The 14,684-nt window shown below is 36.3% G+C and overlaps 1 protein-coding gene across 1 annotated transcript in view; it reads left to right on the forward strand.

The window, feature by feature from the left end:
• Positions 1 to 617, forward strand: part of LOC139132533 (uncharacterized) — a 35,073-nt gene extending 34,456 nt beyond the window's left edge. Inside the window, exon 10 of the mRNA XM_070698842.1 lies at positions 212 to 617. Coding sequence (XP_070554943.1) covers positions 212 to 432 — 221 coding nt within the window. The 3' untranslated portion in view covers positions 433 to 617. The remainder of the gene's footprint in view (positions 1 to 211) is intronic.
• Positions 618 to 14,684: the final 14,067 nt, after the last annotated feature.

The following is a 14,684-nucleotide window of genomic DNA, read 5'->3' on the forward strand; positions in this document are numbered from 1 at the left end:
TCATTTGGTCATTAGCCCAATTATTCATTCATTCATCCACTCACTTAATTAATTCTGCATTTACTCGTTTGCCTTTTCAAACAGAAAATAATTCAGGTTATGTTCTAAAACGAACAATTTAGAGAAAACAAAAGATGAAAATTGATAAATAAATGTTCCTTATGTACACAGTGATTGAAGTATTTATATCAATCTTATATTTAATCTTAAGCTTTCCGACTGAAGAATGCCGAGATCCGTATTGGTAATAGTGAAAACTTCGAGAATAATCCAGCTTGTGGAGAGATGATAGTTCGGAAAATGCTCAAGGAAAATCCAGTCCATGTCAGATGCGGCCGTGAGACTCCAATGCAAGGGCGATACGTCAGCGTACAGGTGATTGGTAAAAAACAGATGCTGACCATGTGCGAGGTTGAAGTTATGGTTGCCTAGATATTATGTCCATTATGTACTATAACTACTCATAACTGAAAGCAACATAATTATCACTATATTATCATATTTCAAGGGTTACTGGTATAGGGGTTCTTTAGACGAATTTTATTTGAACACATGAGTGTATTTTACCTTTTGCCGGGTTCATCATCATTCAAAATAAAGAATTATAATAGCATATGAACTCTTTGTCCAAAAAAGTCATTTCATCATAAAAAAAACCCTTGCTTGAGAGAATTTGAATGTGTCTTTTATATTTCACACCATTGGAACTAATTTGTGACAATAGGATAGTGAAGTATCATCGGTTCAACCTGATGATACAAGCTAATCCGGTTTATTTCTGTTATTCACTTGTTTTTATGAGTTGTTTGTAATATTGCAACATTCAGCTATTCGGCATCTAACAGTTTTGATAAATGTGAACAATATGAATATCCAATTCTCCCAAATTGATTCCAATCGCGTTATTTGTGAAGTGTTAGATATATAGAAAAGGGTAGCTTTTGCCGGATTAAGATGCCTCTATTAGATCACAACATCTGCCGCTGTGGTTGACTTCAAAGCTGTTGATGTATCAAGGATAGCCATTTCATATTAGAGAGGCTGTGTGACACATCGCTTCGCATACATCTGACGGAGGAGTAGGGGCGTTCACGTTACTAACGTATGGTATGTTCGGGTTGACCGTACTCTTACCATTCCGATTCATCTAAGGACCGAAACTTCTACTTTTTCTTGGACGTTATACTCGTTTAGCTTACTAATGGATACTCGGGATCTTCTTCAAAGTATAGACTATGCGAAGACGTTATAAGTTAGTTTCACAAAGTATTTCTTTCTAGCGAGACAAAATTATACTGGCCACTGCCTAATATACCGCTTCTCCCTTACTGAGATATGACTGGCTATAAAGAGGAGAAAAAGCACTGAGTGAAGAAGAAAACAGCGATATACCCGAAGGACATGCTTTTTAAACAATGCATTGAAGGCGTAGCTTCAACCACGCAGTTAGTATAAATTAAACATAAAATAATTTATCCCATCATAATCATATATACTGCTCTTTCTCTTCAATTTACAAGTCATTGTTAATCTATAACAAGCGACCTAGCGGCCGATATAGCTCCGCTGTGTTTATGAAGAGAATAACTATTTTTGACACATGTTGATGAAGAAGGTGGAAATCTTTGATAGCTGAATGCAGTGGCCAGAAAAAAGTGGCTAATATAGCTGCAAAAATACACAATTGAAGATTTTATCATATTTTGAATATATCACATCGGATCATCCCTAATAACATGTAAACCAAAGCTATCTGATGAGTAGTTTTTTGAGAATAAAATTTTCTGACCAAAAATGGCAACAATTGCCCCCAAAAACAAAAATTGCAGATTTCGTCATGATTTCATTAGATCAAATTTAGTTCATTCATAGAAACCTGTATACCAAATTTCAAAGCTCTTAGACCTGTACTTTTTGAGAAACACATTTTTGACCAAAAATGGAAAAAATAGCCCACAAAATTCAAAACTGCAGATTTCATCAGAAATTCAATATATATATTACTAAGCTCATCTGTTGAAACCTGTATACCAAATTTCAAAGCTATCAGACCAGTACTTTTTGAGTAACACATTTTTTTACCAAAAATGGCAAAAATTGCCCCAAAATTACAAAATTACAGATTTCATCAGAAGTCCAATATATTACTTAGTTCATCTATAGAAACCTGTATACTAAATCTCAAAACTGTCAGACCAGTACTTTTTGAGAAATACGTTTTTTGACCAAAAATGGCAAAAATGGCCTGAAAAATGCAAATTTGCATATTTCTGCACAATTTGTACAAATCTGAGATAAATCATCCCTAGAAACATATGTACCAAATATCAAAGCTATCTGACCGGTAGTTTTGAGGAAGAAGATTTTTAAAGATTTTCTTACCAAAAATGACAAAAATTGCCTTAAAAATACAAATATGCAAATTTCACCACGATTTGAACAAATCTGACTGAAGCTACCCCTGAGTGAACTGCATATCAAATTTCAAAGCAATCGGACGAGCGGTTTCAGAGAAAAAGATTTTTTACCAAAAGCACCAAAAAATGCCCCCAAAATACAAATATGCAAATTTCACCACAATTTGAACAAACGCAAGTGAGTTTACCCCAAGTGAACTGCATATAAAATTTCAAAGCAATTGAACTTGCGGTTTCAGAGGAGAAGGCAATTGTTGACGGACGACGACGACGGACGACGACGACGGACGATGACGGACGACGGACGACGACGGAAAATCAACCTATTTGATAAGCTTAAATTAAATCTTTGTGACTGCGGCGTCAATCTGGAATTATGTAAAACTTTTTTTTTTAATATTCTTAGGGTAATTCGAAAGTTTGTTGTTTTAGCCAAAGTAAACATTGGACATAAACACGTGTTGCTTCGGTTTCCTTCATTTCCGAGATAAATAATAATCAACCTATGGTGTGGCATTTTAACTTTCACCTAAGGGAAAACAACGAATGGCCGGAAAACGCAGGAATGAAGTTTGGTCGATATCGCGTTGTATTCGAGTGACGTGTCCAAAATGCTGACACATAATGTGTAATAACCCCTTTATCATGCTTGCACACATTCCGATATTTGTGCTGTACTCGATAGAAAGTTGGTTGTGAAGGAGTGATGGCAAACCTTTCACTTGTTGATATTATTCCGCTATCGGGCCATTCCAATTCACTGAGTGGTTGTGGTACGATTTCAGATTAAACAATTAAATTATTAAGATGTCAATACGGGTTTTCGTAATTTGAAGGATATTTATATTTATGTAAAGTACCGCGTTAAATGTAAAACATAGGCTGGAGTGTGTAAAGTGAGTAATTTTTCGTACTCTGAAAAATACTCACAGCCCTTCATGAAAGTTACGAGGCCTGTACCAAATATCAGGTCAAAATAGACCTCGCGCAGCGCACGGAGAAAACTACAGATGTACGGCCCTCTACGTACGAATGCAATGTGGATTGTACGTTTAATAGTAGTTGTGCCAGTCACTTCATCTTCAAGAATTATCTCCGTCCTTACACGTCCCATATGCCGAATTTCTCATCTTAGAAAGGAATTTGTGAGCGGATTTAGGAATACTTGAAGTGAGTACAGCTTCGTAACTTGGTAAGTATGCCCAAGGTTCAACAAATGTATGCAAGGATAAGCTTCAGCGATTCTTGGGCGTACCAGTCTTATATTAAGGTTGGCACGCTCACCATTCGACTGAGCTTCGGCGCCAAGCTTCATATAACCTTTGACTAACCTTTGATGAAGGTACTGCACAATAGCATGTGTAGGACCAAATGCACGATCTTTCACAGAGGAACATACACTGTACTTACTGGTTGTCAATATTTTCAGTGTGATTGTGATTATTATAATTAATCTTAAAAAAATTATATATGGACGAGCTGCCGTTTTCGATATTCAAATTAAAATAATTCAAACAGCAGGTCGGGATATATATAACAACAATGACGTGTTAATATATTGTATGCTAATGTATTAGCAATTCTGTGAAGAGTTGAAAAGGGGTGAAAAACGTTAAAATTTTGATTTTAAACATTTTGTCCTTTACAGTTATAGCGGATAAGGAGCTGGGACAAATGTACATATTTTATTTGCTTATTCTCGGGAGTGATGTATTTTAATACTGTTGGAAATACCCTGACGAAACATTCATTTTGGCAAAAAATGAGGAATTTACTTCTTGGAATATACTATTTTGTCAATGATTTAATTTGTGCAGTCTTGCTCATTGAAAGGTTTCCTTTACAAAGAGCACTATAACTATTGCGAATTACAGCTTCATGTCTCTAGAGAACAGAGAAGTATATTTAAAAAGTAAAGTGTTCTGTAATTGAGCGTGGACGACATACGTGCATCAATTTCTGTAACACCATGTTGTCCAGCACTTTATTGTACAAAAATCAATACCAGGCATACTTACTAGCTATGAATTTTCCGTTGAAACTATAAATAAGCCATCATGTGTGTTTCTATTTCTCTCACACTTGTTTACCCAGCCCTCTACTGAAAATACAAATGTCGGTAGGACAAGAGATGGCCTGAAAAGTGCAACTGACACGATTGGAACTAAATTTGGAGATTTGGGTCTTGATATTTTTCAAATCTCTCAAAAGTGTTAGGTGCCACATACCTGAATGTTGCACTATTGCACATTACTTATAAAAGGAAGCGTTTTGCTTAAAGGGAAAAGCAGTCTAGCTTACATTTACAGATTAAACAGCCATTAGTTCACTATCAAAGTCAAATTCTGACCGTCGACTTTACTACTTTAAATCTTTGGAATGCAAAATTTTGTTAATTATATGTACTCTTGTTTTGAAGTTAATATTCTATGTGTTGTGAGATTTTACTCTTCGTATATGAACTATTGCCGTCGATATGATGATACTCAGTAAAAAACACGAATCTTTAAATAATGTTTGACACATTCAACATTCTATAACAAACGGTTCTATGTTGGCAAGGTACTCAATAGGTATGGCAAACAAACAGAATAGGCTTGATAAGAATTTCGAAAACAAAAATATTATAAAAATATGCGCAATAATGTTACTGTTCGAGTCCGTTTGGTGATGTAGTGCACAATCTAAAAAACTCATTTTGTTGCGTTGTTGCACTACGATACAATCTGATTAAAATCAGATGTAGAATACGGCCAGGTCTGTATTTGCCCGGTATTCTGTTGCAAGTACCGCCGTACTCTACATCTGATTTTAATCAGATTGCAGTATGATAGTATATATATTGTTGCGCTTGATACGATTATAAAACGATTATCTGTGTATATTTGGTTGTTGAATACGGTACTACTCGAGGCTGTGATGATCACCGGTACCATATTTCATAAAGTTTGATGCAGTATTTACAACACTATGAGATCAACATCTGTATCAAGTTTCATCAAATTTGACGTTGCATTTGTGAAGATATCACTCTTATTAGGAAAGTTCATTACATATTGTAATTACAAATTAATTAAAATGACACTGATAAATGTCTTTTTTCACTGTTAAAGCAATGTGAGCTTAACATCTGTACAAAGTTTCATGAAATTTGATGCAGTATTTCTTGACATATCAGACTAATTACGAAACTTCAATAATTGACATGAATACTGCTACATGACGTGTAACAAATTGACGAGCATATGCATGAAATAGGTCGATATCCTTGTACCAAATTTGAATGATATTGGTGGAAATATGTCTGAGTTATGGCTCTGTACATGAGAAAATCGTATCAAACTCGCCGCCACGTAGGGATATTTGATCTTACTGTTTAAAAAATCAGCACATGTATGTAAGACATAAGTAAATGCCCATGTACCAACTTTGAATAAAATCAGTTGTGATTTGCCAGAGTTATGGCTGTCAACATGAAAAAAAAAACATAACAAAATCGCCACCATTTGGCCTTATCGGACCATATCATGAAACAAATCGTCGTACATATGTATAATATGAGTCAATGTTCTTGTACCAACTTTGAATAAATTCGCTTAATACATGTCTGAGTTATGGATCAGGACATGAAAAAATCGTAAAAAATGGCCACACAGCGTCCATATCGGATCGTATCACAAAACAAATCAATGTGCATATATATGACATAGGTCAATGTCCTTGTACCAACTTTGAATAAAATTGGTTGAGATATGTCTGAGTTATGGCTTCGTACATGAAAAAATCATAACAAAATGGCCGCACGGCTGCTATATTGGATCGCATCACAAAAAAAATTACGTGCATATCTATGACATTGATCAATGTCCTTGTACCAACTTTGAATAAAATCGGTTGAGATATGCCTGAGTTATGGCTCTGTACAAGAAAAAATCGTAACAAAATGGCCGTACGGTAGCCATATTGGATCGTATTACAAAACAAATCGACGTGCATCTGTATGACATATGAAGTAATCCTTGTACCAAATTTGAATGAAATCGTTCCGGGCATCTCTGAGATATCTACGTGAACGGACGGACGGACGCACGCACGCACGGACATGACCAAACCTATAAGTCCCCCTGGACGGTGTCCGCGGGGGATGAGCGTGCACGACATACGTGCATCAATTTCTGTAACACCATGTTGTCCAGCAATTTATTGTACTATAATCAATAGCGGGCAAATTCCCTAAATATGGATTTCCCGTTGAAGCTATAAATAAACCATCATGCAACCTTTCTGTGTGTTTGAATTTCTCTCACAATTGTCTACCTAGCCGTCCAATGTAAAAAAAAGCTGGTAGGACAACAGATGGCCTGAAAAGTGCAACAAATACGATCGGACCTAATTTGGGAAAATTGGATCTTGATATTTTTCAAATGTATCGAATCTGTTGGCTGCCACATATTGCAATACTGCAAATTACTCATACAGGCAAGTGTATTGCTTAAGGTAATATGCACCTTGTTCTAACTTTCCTCATGGAATCTTTCAATCATTCTCTTTCAAAATCAAGAATAAAAATAGGGGGTCACCATGCAAATTTTGATACTAGAGAAACAAATAACCCAAGATTTACCGATATTAGAAATTCAAAATGGCCGCCATCCCTGTCTTAACTCTATGGCGAAAAATAAAAATTTTCGAATTTCAAAAAACTAAGCCAGTAAAAAGTTTTCTTTCACCAAGAGCTTTAAAATGAACCCCCACATGTGGTATATCAGAAGAGAATTGTAAAAGTTTGAGAGTCCGAATGTCTGTCCCCGAGGTGCGTTCTACCTTAAAGGGGAAGGTAGTTTAGTTTAGATTTTCACATTCAACAGCCATTAGTTCATTATCCAAGTAAAATACTGACCGTTCTCTAAATAAAATCCTATGAATTCCAAATTTTGCCAGTTATATGTTCTCAGGATTTGAAGTTAATACGATATGTTTTTTGAGATTTTGCTCCTCCTGAATGAACTATTGCCGTCGATATGACAATACATCGAAAAAAGATGAATCTTCAATTAATGTTTGACACATTCAACATTCGTTAACGAACGAATCTATATTGGGAAGGAATTCCATGGGTATGGTGAACAAACAGAAAAGGCTTGATATGAATTAAAAAAAAAAATATAATAAAAATATGGGCAATAATGTTACTATTAGCGTCCGTTTGGAAATGAAGTGCTCAATCTAAAACACTCATTTTTGCGTTATTGCACTTTGATATTACACATATCGGTGCACTTGATACGATTATAATACATTGTCTGCGTGTATTAGGTTGTTGAATACGGTACTTCTCGAGGCTGTGATGAAATGGCGTCTTGTAATATAACTGAACTGATATCTGTTGATATCTTTTTGGATCATGTTGCTAATCTAACCTAATCATGATGACGGACATGGCTCATGAAATCTAGCCAGTCATGACGCAAATATGCAGGACATGTTTCCTGGCAAAGTGTCGATGCTTTTTCACGCCTTCTCCGTAGACGGAGGTCACAAAATCAACATCAGTTGGGAAACCGTCATACTTTTATATTCTGCCTCTCCATGGTCAAACGACCAGTCTTTATGTTCACGATTCTTCTTAAGCAAATAGGAAATCCTTTTGCCATGAAACAAGACATTACAGAAATAGAGCAAGGTAAATCAAAGCAGGCTACTTAATATCTAGTCGACTTTTTATGCCGAAGTTTCCGCGTACAATTGCTACAGTTTAAGTTCACAGACCGGTAGTGGGTATGGCTATTGTTTTCTGACAATGGGACGTCCTATCGACTAATGGAGTAATTTATTAATTTAACAAGCAACAATATGACACGCAAAATGTTAAATGCACTATAGAAAACACTTCTAAGTATTGAAATCGTGAGTCCAAACTTTGGACTAAGTATTGAAATCGTGAGTCCAAACTTTGACCATCATTGTCGATGTGCAGCAGATGATGATAATTTCCCGATAAATACCATTTTATTATTAGTACATATGTACCACAGATTAACAATCTGTTGGAAGCGAAATAAAGTTGGTATTTTCACAGACAGAGGTAATATAGTCCCTGTATATTTTTTGCATTTTCTAAAACTTTTGACACTTTTCTAAGTATTTTAGCCTTTGATTGAGCTAATTATCACTACTTTTAAATATTTTACTAATTGCTTGCTTTCAGCAAAGTATTTCACGTGTTTAATCAACTTCAAAGCATTTCGAAAACAGAACTCGTGCCATTAAATAATTTTTACATAGAAAACCATGGTTAAGAAATTATTTCAACGCTAAATTATGCAAACTAGCTATTATCCCGTACTACTTTCTATTGGTGAATATTGTTGCCGGCTCCTGAACAACAATAAATATTTAAGCGGATTGGCAGAACTGTATTTATTTTGAACATTTGGAATCAGAATTTTATTATCGAAGTGAAACTAATATCTCGGCACGGACGGAACAAAATACTGTGACTACGACTGGCTTCGGACAATAACAACGGAAACTTCTACCAGTCGAGCTTGACCCACGACGGTGACGTAAATCTTATCAGTTTACGTCAGCGTACAGAAAGCTGAGAAACAGCGACGAAAAGTATGAGCCACATTCGAGATCTGTATCCACAAATAAGTCGCCTAAGAAGACCAACAACGGCAAATGAGTAATATTGAGTGGGGTTGATGACAAATTCAACCCGTGACCTCGAGCCTCGGTCCGTGATAGAGGGACTGTGATAGAGGGACCGTGCCGTGACCGAGCACTCGGGCCGAGCACATCGACAAGCTATACTCGCTTCGCTCGGAAAAAGTACTGGCGGCAGAATACACCGTATCCCTCGGGAAATACCCTTCGGAACTTCACAGAGTGCCCTCCAAGGCTATGGGATTCTGTCATATTATTTGAATAAAAGGACAAATATTTTTCAAAGTACTTATGTACTGTTTCATTCAAGATGTTTACGTCTTGTTTACGTGGAAGGGTATGTCTTTTGATAGTGGCGATTCATTTGCCTCCTTCCGTGTGACTTATATTTCTATTGGGGTATACAGACTTCATATCTCTACAGCACGGAATTACTTTTAAAGAGCGTGGATCTGTAATTGAGCTTGCACTACATTTGGGTCTACTGCGTCAGTTTCAGTATTGCCTTGTTGACTATTGAGACAAATTATATACATTTGTGTTTTTTCTGTTTATACTTTAAGTAAACCTTTATGCTACCTTCTCTCTTTGTGTTTGTACTTGTCTTAAATTTGTTATGTAAGCACACTTATGGAAAAGTGATGGCTGGCTAAATCATGGTGTGAATGATGCTATGGATATGTTTTTTCTGTTGAAGCTATAAAAAACCATTATATCTTTTCTATGTGTTTGTATTTTCTTACCCCCCTACATGCAGCATCGCTGTGACAAAGTAATGGTAGGCATATGGCCTGAACGGCGCGGTACATTTTTGTGTTCCGTTGCCACTTGTCTGTACATTTGTATGTCTTAAAATTCTCTATATTGCACCCTCATGAAAACATATTGGTAGGACAAATCATGACCTGAGAGATTTGAAATTAGAAGGTGGAGATGGGATAAACAATCCTGAGTTTGCAGTCATAACTACTACTGGGTGGCCTTAAGCTAAACGTCTAAGTAAGGTCTTCATAACTCACTTCTTATCATTACCTATAATTTAAAATATCCCATCTTTTTATGGGACAAGCTCGGTGTTGTAGATGGTGCAGTCTTGCGTATTCAAAGATGTAATTTAAAAACTATATGCGTGCATTTTAGCATTTATATCAACAATCTTTCGTTACATTCCTAAAGATTAGCATTTGTCTCAGAATTCGTGATGTAACAAGCAAAATGATGATTGGAAAATCCTCGAGCTCAGTAAAGTGTTGTATCGTTCGTTGCCGGTTTGATTCTACGTTTGGAGAATTTAACAGACCCGTGTGTTAATGTCATAATCCTCAAATGCTCTCAGCTGTTAATGTGATATTATAAAAGAAGAACAAGTTAATTTCATGTTCTTGGTATGATGTTATATATTTCCAGTCACTATGTATTCTTATCTTTGCCAAACTATTGCCCTTCAACTCAATCATCAATCGATCATATGCCATACAAAATGTTAAGCTGGAGCTGCATGTTGCTAACAGCTTTTTCAAGAGAATATTTCTCATGTAAGATGACAAGGTAACCCCTCATACTATATATTTTCAGAAAGCAAAGTCTCTAAAGTTTGTATGCTAGAAATAGTTTACTCGAGGGATGAGAGGGGTGTATATTTGGGGTAAAATCCTCAAGTTTGGTATTAACGATAAAGAATTGATTTAAGCAAAAAACTTGACACTTCTTCTGAAATGCAATATTTCACTTTGAAGAAGAGTATATGTAGAAAAAACGACTATTTTGTTTAGCATTATCTGTCTTTATTCTTCAAAGGCATTGATTGAAACACTGAAACTCAAAAAAGGAGTAAAAACTTCATATGCTGCATTAAAATGCCTCTTATTCAAAACGTAAGAACTTTATTGCCAAACAAAATTTTTTTATAGCATTTAAAGAGCATAATGTGGAAATTTAAAAAAATTGACCCAGCTAAAGTTGAGTCAAATCCTTTGGAAATCTGGAATTTGGGAGAAAAAAAGAAGCCAAGAAATCGGATGAGTTGCATACATGTGCATAAATTAATACTTCTTTATCTAGCAATTTACGACTGCTTTACAAGCTAAAAGGTAAACCCAACCATTATTTTTATCTTGGGTTAACGAATTAATTCAAATTGAATTAATAAAATGCAAAAGAGTGATTTTTGAGCAATATACGCTGTGGTTGCAACGCCCCCCTTACTATCGATATTGGCCATATATTGAAGTATTGTCCGAAATTTCTACCATCATCGTCTGTATCCTACACATGATGTAGTTTCCAGATCATTACAAAGTATCCTCTTGATTAGAAGGTAAAATGATCACTCTCAAAACTTCTGCTACATTTGATTTTTTACGTCATGTTTTAAACTTGTGTGATCTAGTTTGTAAACGAGGTTGTTTTGTCAATTTATTTGCCTCTGTCCACACGGTATATCTTCAGTCTTCCCGTCTGTATAGAACACATCAATCAATGATAGTGCATACATCGAATTTGAGCCTACTGAATCTATTTCTGTAATGCCATTTTAGCACTTTGTTGTACAGTGGTTGATACCAGGCATATTTTCTAGATATCTATTTTAGTTTGAAACCGTCGATAAGCCGTAATGCTTTGCATTTTCTCAAAATTCTTTACGAAGCCCCTAATGAAAAAAAACCTGCATTGCCAGAATGGGTTGAAATTATCAATAGATCAGAATTAGTTAATCGTTGGTCTATCGTCATAGCAATCACAATCCTAGATTTACAGTGTTTTAAAATTTCGTGAAACAAGTCTGTGCTCTTCTTACTCAGTGCTGATTGTTTTTACTGTAATTGGAATATTCCATCTTCTGTGCAGGAGCAGCCCATCTGACTCTCACCTTTAACACTGGAAACTGCTAACATTTTTTCAAGGAACAGGTCTTAAAGGAGCCACACGGAATAGAAAGTGCAGTGAATCGTAAATATTGTGGGCTTTAAGACTATTTTACTGCACTATAGAATGATGTGCACACTTTACGAAGAATATCCAAAATATAACTGAACCTGTGTCGTAAGAAATCGACACTGACTCCGCCATCTTTATTTCATTAGCTTCAGTGAATACAAAAATTACAATTATTTGTATTGTGTATTTCATGTTTTAAGTTTTTGTCCAAATTCGCACTTATCGAACAAGGTAGGGTAAATGAAACGGTAGTACTCTCTACAAAATGACTCGTCGAACAACCCTTTTATACATTTTACATTACTTGGAGGGAGAGTCCTTATGGGCAAGGAACTCCACACACAAGGGAAACAAATAGCGCAGACTCGAACACAATACTAACTAAATGAGATTATTGTAATTATAACATATTACTATGAATGAGCATATCAATTCAATAAGACATCGCAAATGTTTTACAAATTTGAATTTTCTTTTCTCATCGACCATCTCGCCGATTGGACTGCACCAAATCGACATTGGAGCACATACCCTGCCGTCATTTGGTGGGAAAAAATACATAAACAATACAGCCATCATGCCACAGTCAGTTGATGGGTTAACAATTGGAACGTGTTGTGCCGTCATAGCCTAAACACTAACACCGTCAAGTAAAATAAATACGATGCTAAAGAAAGCAGCGTTTCCTGGGCCGAAGCGGTTGATATGTTTGCTAGAATAAGCGAGGGAAGATAGTTCCATAACTAAGTAATTTGTTGTGTAAGAAAACCTTTATCATGTGGAATTTTTCCTGAAACAAACTAGATTTGCCATAGGGTGAATGTGATCCTGGCTGAAACATTATTCCATGATGGTTAACGTAGGATTTCTACAAATAACAATTTATGACCACCAAATAAAATGACCGATCAAAGTGCACCTTTCAAACTAAGGATCGGACATACTAATTGTGATATGAATTATAATTGAATTTTGGCACCATTTGATTTTGTTTGTTCATCTCAACAAATATGAAGGTTGGCAGCTCTTGTTGTTACTGATTTAAAGGCCTTTTTTGTCAAATCAAGGTCAAAGGTCATTCTGTTCACTCTACTCCCATACTTATCCCTCTGCACCTAAAATCAGACATCTAGCTCTATTGGCTGACCTAGAACGAGATATGTGCATAATTAATGAGATATTTAATTTAATTTAATGTAATTTAATGTAATCTATATTTAAACTCGATAACACCATAGGTGAAACACCTATTTTCGTGGAGGTCAAGTACTTCTAAAGACCCATAACCCACAACCCCAATGGGGCACTGAGGAGTAAAGTGCCTTGCTCAAGGGCACAACACCGAGCTAGAGTCTCGAATTCAATGTCCTCCGACAGTGAATCCGCTACTCTGGATCTTTAACCAGGTCTCGAACTCGCCATCCTCCGATAGTGAGTCCGTTACCTTAACCACTGGTCCACGGTGCCTCCTAAAAATAAAGGACGTGGAGCCACTAGGTCCTCCATCCTACCAAATATAAAGGATGTAGCATTTTTGGACACTGATTTATAGACCTATTTGTGAAATAGACGTCAAAGGCCATCCTTGTCACATGACTTTTTGTCAGAAACCATTTGATTTTGTTTGTCACGTGACTAGATCTCGAATTCACTTATCAGTAGCCACAAGTCCTAAAACAGTGGTCTTCATCATTCTTCTCACTTTCACTTGATTTTCTGAAAGTATTTTGTGTAAACAAGAATTCAACGTCGCTGCCACTCAGCACGGTGTTCGCACTTCCAATATATGCCGTATCACTAATTGGAAGTTGTGCACACATTGGAACGTCACATGTACGCACGAGTTTCCACGTGTTCAACCTTCGCCAATAAATAAGTGTTATACGTATACACAGATGGGCACATTCAATATGGTGATTAGCTAAGCTTACATGCAATTTTCCCCACGAATAACATGGTTTATAGAAGGGTATTATGCTGGAGGACATAAATCACGGTATTTTGTGAATAACCTTATTATTATACACCTACTTTTTCAGTCCAATTTTAGCAAAAACAGGTTGATTAAAGCGTTTTTAGGATGTCCGTCGCGAACAGGACTTAGCGATTGCGAGCAGACTGGGAACGCATTCAACGCTTCCGCTAAGCGCACAGAACGCAATTTCAACCCACGCAGTGACGTGCAAGTGGTAAAAATTCTAGTTCAGCAGCATAAGTTCACTTAAGTTTACAGGTTTTGGACTGACCATTCATTGAATGTTTAGCAGTATGTTTTCTTTTGTTAATGTCCCATGGACCTGGTAATGTATTACCTTGAATGAAAATGATTATTGGACCAGTTTAATGTCATTTTGTAAGAAATGAAAATTTTCTCTTCTTTCTCCACGTATTGACGCAAAGGTGTTTTGAGGTTTAATGCCAAATAGTGTCCAATAATGCTTTACATTCTTGTACTCCGCATCAAATTTTGGACCCCGCGTGCTCTGATACCAAAACTTACTGTAAGACGAACCTTCATCGGTTACATACACAGGTGTATGATAATGTAATCGTAGCGTCAATTACTTTCTGTAGAGTTGTTCCCGTTCCTCACGAATACATCTCTTTGTGGAGTGGAGATTTAGCCGAGCGGTTCTCTCTGTGGCCTCTCCGCTAGGCGAC

This window comes from Ptychodera flava, chromosome 5 (genome assembly GCF_041260155.1).
Source record: "Ptychodera flava strain L36383 chromosome 5, AS_Pfla_20210202, whole genome shotgun sequence".
NCBI lineage: Eukaryota > Metazoa > Hemichordata > Enteropneusta > Ptychoderidae > Ptychodera > Ptychodera flava.